This window comes from Geotrypetes seraphini, chromosome 4 (assembly GCF_902459505.1).
Source record: "Geotrypetes seraphini chromosome 4, aGeoSer1.1, whole genome shotgun sequence".
NCBI classification, from domain to species: domain Eukaryota; kingdom Metazoa; phylum Chordata; class Amphibia; order Gymnophiona; family Dermophiidae; genus Geotrypetes; species Geotrypetes seraphini.
Genome location: NC_047087.1, coordinates 200,486,189 through 200,500,166, shown reverse-complemented (window position 1 = coordinate 200,500,166; position 13,978 = coordinate 200,486,189). Strand labels below are relative to the sequence as shown.

Genomic DNA, 13,978 nt, shown 5'->3' with positions numbered 1-13,978 from the left:
CCATAGAAGAGGGGGTTTGGAAGGAGAGAGAAAAACTCATGAAGTAGGAGGGTTGGAAGAAGGGGTGAGAGAGAGAAGCACTAAAAGGGTACAGAGGAAGGGGACAAAGGAAATGGGTGAAGTATGGGGGAGGGGTCATGTGTTCTCTTTTATGTCTTTACAAATATGGTAACCCTAATCTTTAGTAAAAGGACCCCCCCATATTTTGTAGATGGTCATATACATGGTTGGACTCTGGGTAGAGTGTTGGCAGGGTGCACAGTTATGCATATCAATTTTAGAATATCACTATATTTTTGGACAATCTTGATAAGGTTTGTCTAGCATCTGTAAAAATAGCCTTATTGGATCAGACCGGTGGTCCATCTAGCCCAGTATCCTGTCTTCACGGAGACTAATCCAAGTTGTAATTACCTGGCAAAAATAGTAGCAACATTTCATGCCACCAATCCAGGGCAAGCAGTGATATTCCCCCATGTCTTTCTCAATAACAGAATATGGACTTTTCCTCCGTGAAATTGTCCAAACCTTTCTTAAAACCAGCTACACTATCCGCTCTTGCCACAATGTATTCTAGAGCTTAACTATTCTCTGAGTGAAAAAAAATTTCCTCCTATTAGTTTTAAAAGTATTACTTTGAAACTAAACTAAACCTTGGGTTTGTATACCGCATCATCTCTACATTCGCAAAGCTCGACACGGTTAACAAGGGTTAGGGTAGAAAGGAACTCCAGTGAAAGGAAAAGACAAAATGACAAAATTTAGGACAGAGTAACCAGAGAGAGGAAGAGTTACATTTTTGAAAATAACCAGGTTTTCAGATGTTTATGGAAGATTTGGAGGGAGCTCAGATTCCTAAGAGAGGAGATAAGATTGTTCCAGAGCTCAGTGATTCTGAAAGGGAGGGAGGAACCTAGTTTTCCTACAAGGGAAACGCCTTTTCGAGAGGGAAAGGAAAGTTTCAGTTTTTTGGGTAGATCTGGTGGAATTGGGATAGAGGAATTCTAAGAAAGAGGAATTCCAAGAAAGAGGAATAAAAGGGGGGAGAATGCCATGTAGGATCTTGAAAGTAAGGCAGGCACATTTGAAGTGGACTCTGGAGATTATCGGGAGCCAGTGGAACTTGGACAAAAGTGGTAAGACGTGGTCGAATTTGCTTTTTGCGAAGATAAGCTTAGCAGCGGCATTTTTAATCCACTGGAGTCTTTGAAGGTTTTTCTTTGTTAGGCTTAGGTAGATAGAGTTGCAATAGTCCAGTCTGGAAAGGATGGTGGATTGGACAAGGACGGCAAAGTGTTTTTGATGGAAACAGGTTCTCACTTTCCTTAGCATGTGAAGGCTGAAGAAACATTTTTTTATTAGGGAGTTGAGGTGATCGTTGAAGGAAAGTGTAGAGTCAATGATGACTCCCAGAATTTTACTTGAGTATTCAAGATGCAGGGTGGGGCCAGAGGACAGTGGGATGGAGGTGGGCAGTTGGTCCAGTTTTGGGCCGAGCCAGAGAAGTTTTGTTTTGGATTCGTTCAGTTTCATCTGCACAGTGTGGGCCCAGGATTGAAGGTTCGATATACATGAGGATATGTTCGCAGAGAGGTTAGTGATGTTCCGGTTGGTCTCGAGGAGAACAAAGATGTCATCTGCGTAAGTGTACAGTGTTTCAAGTGGGGAGAGATGGAAGAGTTTAAGGGAGGACATGTAAATGTTGAAGAGGATAGGAGAGAGAGGTGAGCCTTGTGGGACTCCACATATCGGGTTCCAGGGGGAGGAAGAAGTGCCCTTCATGTTGACTGTGTAGGAGCAGGAGCGAAAGAACTTCGAGAACCAGTCAAGGACTGTGGAGTTAATACCTATCTCGGTGAGTTGGTAAATTAGGATATCATGATGGACGACATCAAAAGCTGCAGAGAGGTCGAATTGAAGAAGGACGGCGAACTTGTTGCGAGAATGGAGATGTTGAACTTTTGAGATTAAGGAGGTCAGAAGGGATTTGGTGCTGAAGTTGGGAAGGAAGCCGTATTGGTAGGGTAGAAGAATGATGAATTTTTCAAGGTAGGAAGATAGTTGAGTGGATATGATGGATTCTAGCATCTTGGTAAGGAGAGGAATGTTTGCTATTGGATGGTAGCTGAATGGTGTGGAGGGGTCTAGATCATGTTTTTTCAGTAGTGGGGTTAAGGAGATATGGACCATTTCTGGGGAGAATAGACCCGAATGGAGGGCGGAATTTATGAGAATGGTAAGAGATGAGATGGCCTGAGGGGGAGTGTTCTCGTAAAGGTAGGCGGGGAATGGATCCAAGGTACAGTTGCAGGATTTCAATTTGAGGCAGAGATTATGGACCAGGGATTCAGAAACTAGTTCGAAGGAAGACCAGGATCTGTCGGCTGGGATGGGGTAGGAGTCTATTGGGATAGGGTTGGGGTCGATTGGAATCAAAGATTTGTGGGAGATTGCAGGTGGGAAGGAGCGCCTCAAGGTGGAGACCTTATCGCTGAAGAACTTTGCTAGAGAATTGGCTGAGGGGGAGGAGGGGAGGATGGAGTCATTTTTGGAGGTTAAGGAACGCCAGATGTTAAATAATGTGCTACTCTGGTTGTTGGATTTGGAGATTTTGTCACCGTAGAAGTTTTTCTTTGCTTTTTTTAGAACAGTATTGTAGAATTTAATATTGACCCTCCAGGAGTGTCTGTCTGTAGGGGATTTAGATTTTTTCCATTTTCGTTCCAGAGCTCGGCATTTCTGTTTCAGTTCTCTGTGTTATGGGAGGTACCAAGGGATGGTTTTAGTGGAGAGAGGGGCGAGGGAATGGAAGGTGGACTCGGAGAGGGCGACCCAGTTTTGCCAGTTAGTTTCTGGTTCTGCTGGTTTAGGGATGGGGGAAAATTGGTCAAGAAAATTGGTCCAGAACAGATTGCTCGAGATTTTTTTTCAGAAGGTAATAGAATTTGAGGTGCGGGATGGGGGCCCAAAATGTGAAATGAAGATTGGGAGACAGAAAGCCCCTAGGAAGTGGTCGGACCAGGGGACGATTTCCCAGCGAATGTCGTCGGTTGAGGTTTTGTGGGTAGTGAGATCTAGAAAATTGATGAGGTCTAGTGTGTGGCCTTTTTCGTGGGTTGGGGAGAGTGTGGTGGGGGGAAAGCCTAAAGAGGAGAGGAAGCTATTAAATTCAATTGCATCCTTGCTGGTGACATCGTCAAGGTGGAGATTGATGTCTCCGATGATCAATAATCTTTGAAATTTGAGGAAGGCATTTGTTATGGTTTCAAAGACGAGTTCAGAGGAATTGTTCCAAGGGATAGGTGGGCGGTATAGAAGCAGGATACCCAGTGGATGAGGGTGGAGTTCATCGTTAACTGAGGCTAATATGTATTCTAATGAGGAGAGGCTGCCCTTTTCAAAACTGCCCTTTTGGGAGCTGGACATCGAAGAATGATTTGAAAAGGAGAGCCAGGCCACCTCCTTTTCGGTTAGGTCTGGGAGAGAAGAGGCCTTGATAGCTGTGGGAGCAAAGTTCGTTTTGAGTAAATTGGTCATCTTTTGTGATTCAAGATTCTGTGATGAATAGGAATCCGGAGTCTGAGTCCTCGAGTAGGTCCTTTAAGATTTGAATCTTATTACAAGCGGATTTGGCATTGCAATAAAGTGTCGGGACTGGGGTGAGAGAGTCAGAAGTAAGGTCTGGGAGAGTGGAGGCGGGGACAGGTTTTAGAAAGGTGTGGTTGACTTTACGGGAGTTTTTATAGGATGGGTGGTGTGTGTGGTGTATCAGCGTGGGAATTCTGAGGCCAGGGCAAGTACTTTGGACATTTGCGGGGTTGAGGAGGTTGAGGGAAGGGGGTGTCAGGCAGGGGGTGAGTTTGAGAGAAGAGCAGAGTAGGAGAAGAAGGAGCCATGAAGGTGGCTTCATGATGAGAGTTGGGGGATCTAAGGGCTAGACTGGCCTGTTTGAGGCGTGTGAGAGTAGGTAAGGATAGAGGAGCGGCTAGGTAATAAATGCACTAGGTATCAGCACAAACGATATTGGAACAAATCTAGTAGAGCGTTTCTAAATTGGAGTTATTCTGAAGTAGATCTAGTGAAAGGGAAATGAAGAAATCCGGCTATCAATTCGGTACTCAAATTAGCATAGACTGTTAGATTCAATAGGCAATTAACAAAACATTTAAGAATCGGTAACAGTTATCAAATATTAAAAAATAGCAAACATTTAACAAATTATAAGATTCAACAAGTATTTAACACAATTTTTTGACTGCTTTTGCCTTTTATATATATATATATATATTTTTTTTTGAGAGCTAGCAATTAAACTTTACAGTTGAATGGATTCACGATTATACTTAGCAATTTGAAAAGTTTCCTCTGCTGGCTCGGGGGATGGGCGGAGCAATGCTCTTGAGCCCCGCCGATGTGGCCGCTGGTTTCGGCGGGGCTCAAGTGTTCCCTAGTCTTTGATCAGAAGGCCCTTCCTATCATTATTCATGCCCGTGTAATCACATGCCTGGAGTACTGAAACACACTCTTTAGAGGCATCTGTCAGAGAGAGATCAGTCGGCTGCAGTTAGTACAGGCCCTCCTCAATTTTTTGTCTTTATACCTGTTATCATACACCCCTATACAAACTCTACATTCAGGTCAACATATCTATTAACTGTTTCATCTTTCCAACATCTTTCATGACTACAGAACTTTGTTAAGCGATGTTGGGCCAACTTTATGGAATGCATCCGTCTGCCATTGCAAACAGAGTCTTCACTTTCATTGTTTAAAACTTCTCTGAAAAAGTGTTTATAGCTAAATTTTGTATATAGCATTGAAATATTAGTGCTGATATAAATTAGTGCTAAGAGCTGTTCTATAAACGGCACTTAGCAGTTGGACGCTGTTTATAAAATAGTGTTTGGCATTAGGTGCGAAGATTTATACCAGCTTAAACCTGGTCTAAGGGTGGGACAAGATGGTGGACTGAACCTCTGACAGCCTCATGCTTACTGAATTGCTCTGCTGCTGCAGTTTTTCTTTTGCAGCTGTTCGATGCCCCATGTCCGGTCCGGAGGCCTTGCACTTAAGCGGAGTCGACTGTCGTTTCTTTGGGTATTTCTATATATATTTTGAGATACTTTATTATTACAGTGGTACCTTGGTTTAAGAGCATAATTCGTTCCAGAAGCATGCTCTTAAACCAAAACACTCGTATATCAAAGCAACTTTCCCCATAGAAGATAATGGAAACTTGAACAATTTGTTCCACATCCCCAAAAACTTAATTACCATTAGGGACGCCTCCACCACTGCCTCTGCCACAGACCCATCCATGCGGCTCCTCCAATTCTCCTCCTCTGCTGCTGTTGGTTGCCTCTCACTGCCGGGTGGTGCTGGCAAAGCAAACGCCGCCACCGCTGCCGCCGCAACAGAGCCTGACTGGACACTGTTGGCTCTGCCGCTCCAGGACGCTGACCCCCCATCCACCCGGATGCCACTACCCCCTCTGCTGGGACTCTCAAGTGCTGGCTCACTCCTGCCAGACGCACCCCGACTCCCATGCTCCACCCGAGGCCACTGGCGCTGCTATCGCCTTTTCCCCCCCTCCCCGACTGGCCCTGTTCTTACCCCTGCACCGCCGGTGATAAAAGTGCCTGCTGCCAGTCTGCTGCTGAGCCTTGAGCATCTGCGCATGCTCAAGGCCTTCTGGATCTCATCCTCACCGAGATTCTCAGACTTTACTGTCACCTGCCTCCTGTTTTTGACGAGTACTGTAATAAACAAGTGTGTATTAAGTTTGAATTTTTCTTACAAGTAGGGTCACAGAATGCTGAAGCTTCAAAGTCTTAAGAGATTATCTAGAGTTGGTATGAAATTCCTTAAGTTTCCAAGTTTATTAGTTTTTAATATACCGACCATCAAACAAATGTCTGGCCGGTTAACAATAAAATTTAAAAAATAGGAGAAACAAAAATATACAATGATAGACATTTAAATAAAAGAGGTGAACATAGATGACAATAACTGGACAAACTTGAAGGTGAAGGTGGGGGGGAAGGGAGGGAAAAGTTACATAATTGAGAAGAGAGGGAGATAGTGGGTTTGGGATAGAACATAATTAGTGCAGGTTGCTTTGCATTTAAATGTTTATATCATGTGGTTTATGCATGTTCTTACAGAGCAGAACAGAATTACAACTAGTGCTGCCCGGTTCAGGAAAAAATATTTCAATTCGATTTTCCTGCCCAATTGGGTAGTTTTTTTTCAAACATCCTGGTTGATTTATAGCCTCTTCACCCCCTTTGCCCTCTCCTACCCACACAGATGCTGTGGTGTAAACAAAATAAACAAAAAAGACTTTTCCACTCTCTGTTAAATCCTAGCTCACGTTCGGGGTCTAACACCAGCTCTGGCAGGATACACATTTCAAATCTGACATACTGTAATCTCAAAACAGAAAATAAAATTATTTTTTCTATCTTTTGTTGTCTGGTCATTATTCAAATCATGTTGGTCTCACGCTCTGGTTGTCTTCTGATAATGCACTTGCCAGGGTCTCCTTCTTTCTCCGTGCTAACCATCCATCTTCCATCTCTGACCTCCCCTTCCATTTTCCTTCCCTCCCCCGGAGGTTTGGCATCTTTCCTTTTTTTGTCTCCATCCCCGCAGCTGCAGAGATGGACCCCACCATCCCCAGATCCACCATCTCCTTTTCTTAAGTACCCTTTCTTCCTGCATATCTCTCTCCTTCCTCACCACCCTAGGGTTCACCATTTCTCTCATTCTCTTCCCAACTACCCTCCTATCCAGTATCTCTATCCCCCCCTCTACACCATCCCTTGTGTCCAACTTCTCTCCATTTCTGTTCCTTCCCTCCCTAAATCCCATTGTCCACCATCTTTCTCCCTCTCCTGTTTTTAAATCCATTATTTCTTTCATCCCTCCCCAATCTCCCCTCTCCCTCCCCCATCTCTCCATTCCATGATCTCCCCCAAATCCATCGCCCCTCTCCATGATCTCCCCCAAGTCCATCTCCCCTCTCCATAATCTCCCTCAAGTCCATCCCCCCTCCACCATCCATCTTCATCCTTCCACCTTAGTGAAGTAACAGCATGAGACCTATCAAGTTATCCAGTTCCAGGGTAGATCCTTCAGATCAATCTGTAATTTCTGGCAGCCTCATGCATAGTATGCATGCATTATATCTTCCCCCCTCCACCCTAGTGAAGAAACAGCATGAGACCTATCAAGTTATCCAGTTCCAGGGTGGATCCTTCAGATCAATCTGTGATTTCTGGCAGCCTCAGGCATAGTATGCATGCATAATATGCATGAGGCTGCCAGAAATTCCTGATTGGTCTGAAGGATCCACCCTGGAACAGGATAACTTGATAGGTCTCATGCTGTTTCTTCACTAGATTGTACCTCTTTTTCCACCCTCATCTGTTCCTGCTTCCTCCAGATGTGAGCAGCCAGTGCATCATCTCCCTTTCCCTACTGATCTGTCTGAATCTTGGAAGCCCTGTCAACTCAGAGAACCCAGGACTGGCTTACCATTAAGGCAAGACTAAGGCAGTTGGCTAGAAGCTTCTCAAGGGCGACAAAGAACAGCAAAATCAAAAACTAAACAATAGATTCTTGAAACCACAAAAAATAACTCAGAATCAACAGACATTCTTTTACTCTCAGGGAGCTTGGGCATTTACTGTACGTATAACATTTAAAAGTATGATGTCTAGTTATGCACTTTTACAGAAAGGTTGCCGAAGAGGTGGTGCCGGACCAATTACAGTTTTGATTTTTTACTTTATCAAAATCTTGGATGGTGGTGAGGATGGTTCAACTGAAGACTCCCAACCCCGAGAACCCCAAGCCCTTTGCTTAGGCCTGACGGGAGCTGGAGGGAGGAGCAGCTCCTGCATGTTGTAGCCAACAGGAAGAGAGCCGAGAGTGAAGCATACTGAAAAGCAGCATTGGCAGCCTAGATGGCCTCTGTTTTACTGGCACCGAATCAGTGCTGCGTCTGTTTGAAAACCATGCGGTCGGCCTGGGCTACGAGAAAACTGGCGCTGCAGGTCAGAAACAGAGAGAGAGAGAGTCACGTTCGCTTTCTGCGTCTGGGATCACGCACGCAGGGGAACAGTCAGTGCTTTCTCTCACTAGTGTGCATTAAGGATAGGACCTTTCATTATTATTATTTTTTAAAAACTTACTACTACTTTTTAGCGCTTCCTTTGCCGAAGTCCTTGCTTCTGATGTAACTTTTGGTTTCGCAAAAACGGAAGTTACATTAGATAGAAGGACTCTGGCGGCAGAGGGAAAGCCCCTCTAGCAAGAGGGCTGACTTGAATTGACGAGTTCAGTTTTTTGTAAAAATGAATCTATTTGAATTGATTCACCCAAAGTGAATCAGTAAATCGATTCGAATCACGAATTGGGCAGCACTAGTTACAACTATTATGCGGGGAGTGCCCCTCCTTTCTGTGTGTTATTTGTTAGTTACCTTCATTGCTTTGGGACAAACTGAGGAGCTAAAGTACAGCTCTCTGGGAGGAGAGGTGGAGCAATGCAAGATGATTGGCAGCTTCTGCAAGTAAACTTGAGTCTTGAGGTTTCGGAGTAACTACCCATTAGTTCAGGATCTCTAATCCCATTAATAGGAAAGAAGATTATTTCGTGGTAAGAACCTAATCTTTCTTTAAAGATGATTCTATCATGAGTTGCTTGCATTTGTTTGTTTCTCGCATATAAATGTATAGAATATAGCATTGATGCATACATGTACATGGATATGCATGTAAATATAAATTTCTGCCTAAGCACTATTCTGTAGTGGTGCATCTAAGTAGCGTAGAATATAAATGTAAAGGGGGTGTATAAGAGTAGAGCTCCTACTTACATGTATAACTTGCAGAATACTAAAAATTACACATGTTCTTGTCGCTTTTATGTACCTGCACTTATGCCAGCTCTGCTGTAACTTTAGTTGCATAAATTTTAGCCTTGCTGATACCAGGTTCAGGAGGTGCCTAATAGCATCGGGGTGCCTAAATAGAGGCACCCACATACAGAATTGTCCCTTGTTTATATTTTATTTATAGATGACTTGTGTATATGTTTAGCAAGCTTTGTTGTAGAAGGAAAAGACCTCAAATGCTCCAGACCTAATGTATATAAATACTTCTTGCTTTGTGTCTATAAACCAGAGCTATCACTGGTCATAAAAACCTTCAAAGTCTGCACCGGAATAAACATCCAACCAGCAACAGTGGATAATTGTTGCAAATATTACAAAGTGCTAAACGATCATCCATTGAAGTCCAAGAGCCCGCTGTCCAGAAACTTTTCAGTTCACAGTAGGGATTGAAAAGCTCAATGGTGGTGGTTAAATGTAGAGACTTGTAGACCACGATACGTCCTATGGAGCTTCTCCATTTCACTTGGTCCGCTTCTTCAGGAGCTATGTGGCCAATGATTCCTTTTTTTTTTATATATAACGTTTTCTAAGATTGCCAAAATGAAAAAGTTTACTAGGTGTATTTGAGTTAAAATTTTTGATTTATTTGAATATTTGTTTATGTGTTTGACATTTTAGAGTAATTGTGGAGAGAAGATCCGTATTCGTCGTGTGCTGATGAATGCCCCTCAGATTATCACCATCGGCTTAGTTTGGGATTCTGATCATTCTGATCTAGCTGAGGATGTTATTCATAGCCTGGGCACCTGCCTCAAGTTGGGAGATGTGAGTATATACACTGTAGTTTTATACTGAACTGTGAATAATTTGTGTGTTCTCTAGTTGACAAATATCCAAAGGAAACAATCCAAATAGCTCTTAGAAATCATGAAAAAGACTGTTCTGTAGTTCAGGAAATTTTATTTGTGCATCTGGGTAAGAAAGATTATTGAAATAATAGCAGCTGGCACACTAATATCAATAGATAGAATAGTTGCATAGGTATTAGATATTATTGTACTGTGTCCTGTAAAAATATTTACAGTCTTATATATTGTTTACATTCTGCTTTCTAAAATGTACTAAAGTAAAAGTTTTGTTTTACTGAGTTATACAACCTGCTCTACACTTTCAATGTAAAGGGAAAAGAGGAATACAGTATTCGAATAGCTATTAAGAATAAGAAACCAAAAGGTTTTGATGGCTTAAGTATTCTAAACCTTTTGACCCAGAACTTGTTGGAAACCCTTTTATATTAATAAGCCCTTAGTTATTTAGGGTAAGTGTCCAGCAGCTTTACAGTACACAGCAGGCTGGTGCAGGTTTTTTCCAAGCTCTAGACTTAGTTGAATTGAGTTGTGCGTTTTGACTGATCCACTTAAGGATATTCACTTTCTTTTTGCTTAAACCTATTGTTGCTTTTGCTTTATGCTCAGGGCCATTGTCTTGCAAAAAACTGAACAGGTTTTCCTCCAATATCTGCCTGTATTTTGCACCGTTCATTTTTTCCTCAATCTTCTAAAGCCTCCCTGTCACTGCTCCTGCAAGACATACCCAGAAAATAACTTTGCCACAAGTATGCTTTACTATAATGAGGGTGTAAATAAGATGATGTGCTCTGTTTTGTTTTATTTCATGTATATTGCTTGACTTTGAGACCTAAAAGTTCCACTTGAATGCAGTCTATCTTAAAATTCTTTGCAAATGCTATGCAGCACATCATATCACTTTTCTGCAGTGGTAGCTTCCTTTTTGTCACCATCCCATAAAAGTTTTTTTGTGGAGAAAACAATAATTTTTGAAAATGTCAATATTTTTCCTTAGTCTCAGCCAGTCTTATGTAGTTCTTTTAAAGTAATCATAGGCCTCGGCAGTTTCCTTAATTTATGACTACTTTGACATTATCCCAGGACAAGCAGGCAGCCTATTCTTACATATGGGTGATGTCATCCACGGAGTCCGGATGCGGATAGCCTCGCAAGCAGAAGTTTTGAGTCAGCCGCACCGTGCATGTGCAAGTGCCTTCCCACCCAGCGCAGGGCGAGTCTCCTCAGTTCTCAGTTTTCCGCGGAGCCGAGAAATTCGTCTTTGACTCTCTGCGTTTAACTTTGTTACTTCGTGCCTTCTCTAACAGCGGTTTGTGTTTATTTTCTTCACGAATCGCTGTGTTTCTTTCTTTTCTTCTTTTCAGTTAAAAAAAAAAATCTTATTTTATTTTCTTATGTTCGACTGGTGGGTCAGGCCGCTCGGCCGCAGCCTGCAGGTTCGACTTCACTGCGGCTATTTTTTCTCCTATGTCCCTGCCAGGAACGGGCTTCAAGAAGTGTAGCCAGTGCCAGCGTGTGATTTCCATCACGGACCCACACCGTTGGTGCCTCAAGTGCCTTGGGCTGGACCATCAATCGAAGTTGTGCGAGCGCTGTGCTACTCTTCAACCTCGAGCCCTTAAACGTCGTCGGATTTTAGTGGAGAAGCTTTTCGGGATGGACTCTTCAGTCACACCCTCGACTTCGAAAGCGGCCTTGGTTCCACCTTCTACTGAGGGTCCTCTTGCCTCCATGACTCCGACCTCGAGCTCATCAGACCTTCCTCGTTAGCGACGGCTCTTCCCTCGAGTACAACTGCTGTATCTTCCCCTATATCCTCAGGTCAGATAGCTCAGCAGAAAGTTCCAGCGGAGGTCCTCAAGCTTTCTAAGACTTCCAAGTCGAAGCACATTTCCACTGCCGCTTTGGAACCTATAACTGTAGCAGGTGGTCCGGTTTCAGATGCGGATCCATCCTTGCCGGCTTCCTTCCAGACCATATTAGAGCAGGAATTTGTTCAGTTCCTAACTAAAATGGGACCGATGCTGGCTATTCTAATCCAGCCTGGGCATTCTGCAGACTCCCACGAGTTCGAGCCTTTTCCTATGCCTCGGGCTGAACCTTCACACTCTATGCAGGGAGCAGAGTCTTTGGGAGTGCCTTGAAATTCCTCAATCAAGCCTCCTGAGCTTTGATCTACAGCTTCTAGCCCTATCCATTCCCTGCTTCCATCTCCGGGGCGAAGTCTCCTCGATCCTCGAGACCGGCTTCTAAGAACTACTCTCGTCGTCGATCGAGGCTTTTCTCGAGGCATAGCTCTTCTTCTAAAGAGCATCCTTCTTCAACTAAGCCTCGATCTACACCTTTCAGCTCTTCCAGACCACCGACTCCTCAATCGAGGTCTCCACTTACAGACCTCGAAGACTCGGCGGCTTCCATTGCCTCATCCAAGTCTCCTTATTCTTTTGAAGACTATTTCCCCGCTGAGGCTTCATCTTCGACCCAGACTGCTTCGAGGTCATCGAGTCCCTCTCGAGGCAAGGCGTCGGCGGATCAGCTATCTTTCTCTTCTTTTCTTCGCCAGATGGCTGCTAACATGGAACTTCAATTAGATACTGGTTCTAAATACTCTAAGGAGTATCTCAAAGTCATGCATCTTCCTCAATCTCCTGCAGAGTCACTTAAGCTTCCTCTTCACAAGCTTTTGTCTCAGACTTTCACACGATGCCTGGAGACTCCTTATGTAATTCCTGCTGTTCCAGGCAAATTGGACTCCAGGTATAGAACTCTCCATTGCAAAGGATTTGAGAATTCGCAGTTGTCTCACCAGTCCCTGCTTGTGGAGTCCTCCTTAAAGAGATCCCATCCTTCCAGAGTTTTTGCTACCGTTCCTCTTGGAAGGGAAGGGAAAACTATGGACAAGTTTGGACATCGCCTTTACCAAAATACCATGATGTCCTCCAAAGTCCTGAATTATAATTTTCATTTTGTAACTTAACTCAAGTTCCTCATTGATCTTCTTCCTAAATTCCTCAGCTATTTAGATAACACAGAAGCACTTCGAATTCCAAGAAGTCAGCGCTACTCTGTCACAACTCAGATTACATCTTCTCCAGTCTTCTTACGATGCCTTCAAGTTGTCAGCCAGGGTGACTACTTGTTCCGTAGCAATGCGCCGCCTGGCCTGGCTTCACAACATTGACATAGACCCTAATCTTCAGGATCGCTTGGCTAACATTCCTTGTGCAGGCAATGACCTCTTCGATGAATCTATCAAGGCAGCCACCAAGAAATTGTCGGAACATGAAAAATATTTTGCTTCCATTGTCAGACCAAAGCTTAAGCCAGCTCCTGTCAAGCCTTCATGGCCTCCTCCAATTTTCCAGAGGCATTATGCTCCGAGGGCGGTTCCTTACAATCGGCCGCCTTCCAAGAAACAGCAAATCAGAAGCAGCAGAAATCTCAGCCTTCTGCTGCACCTAAGGCTGTGCAGCCTTTTTGACTGTTTAAAAAAGAGCATAACCTCCACCGTTCTGTCTCTGTCCTCTCTTCCCCCTATAGGAGTCGTCTCCATCATTTTTACCACTGATGGGAGACAATTACATCCGACCTCTAGGTGCTATCAATCATCAAGGAAGGATACTCTCTTCATTTCAATCAGGTTCCACCAGAGCTTCCTCCAATCCATCCCGGACCGCCCTTCTTCAGGAAGCTCAAGCTCTGCTTCATCTCCGTGCCATGGAGGAAATTCCTCTGGAACAGCAGAGCAGGGGGTTTTACTCCTGTTACTTCCTCGTTCTGAAGAAGACGGGCGATCTGCGACCCATTCTGGATCTCAGGGCTCTCAACAAATTTTTAGTCAAATAAAAATTTTGTATGTTGTCCCTGGCGTCCCTTTATCCCCTTCTAAATCAGAACGACTTATGTATCTCAGATTTCGGGTGGGGAATCTGCATTATCAATACAGAGTGCTACCCTTTGGCTTGGCTTCATCTTCCAGAGTGTTCACCAAGTGCTTGGTGGTGGTAGCAGCAGCTCTAAGGAACCATGGTCTTCAGGTACTTCCCTACCTACGACTGGCTCATCAAGGATTCCACATCTCAGGGGGTTATTGTAGCGACCCAACAGACACATCCATTTACGAAATATCAACATTTTTTGACATTCCGCAGTTTATGCATTACAAGTCTTAAATCTGAAGTCCTAAATCAATTTAAAATGTGCAGGGTGA

General features: G+C 43.8%; 1 protein-coding gene across 13 annotated transcripts in view; it reads left to right on the top strand.

Moving 5' to 3' along the window:
* The window catches only part of USP54 (ubiquitin specific peptidase 54), a 312,165-nt gene that overhangs the window by 174,605 nt on the left and 123,582 nt on the right, over positions 1-13,978 (top strand). For all 13 annotated transcript variants that reach the window (XM_033941395.1, XM_033941394.1, XM_033941402.1 and 10 more), the window contains one exon: positions 9,581-9,727. In XM_033941395.1, the coding sequence (XP_033797286.1) occupies positions 9,581-9,727 (147 nt within the window). The remainder of the gene's footprint in view (positions 1-9,580; positions 9,728-13,978) is intronic.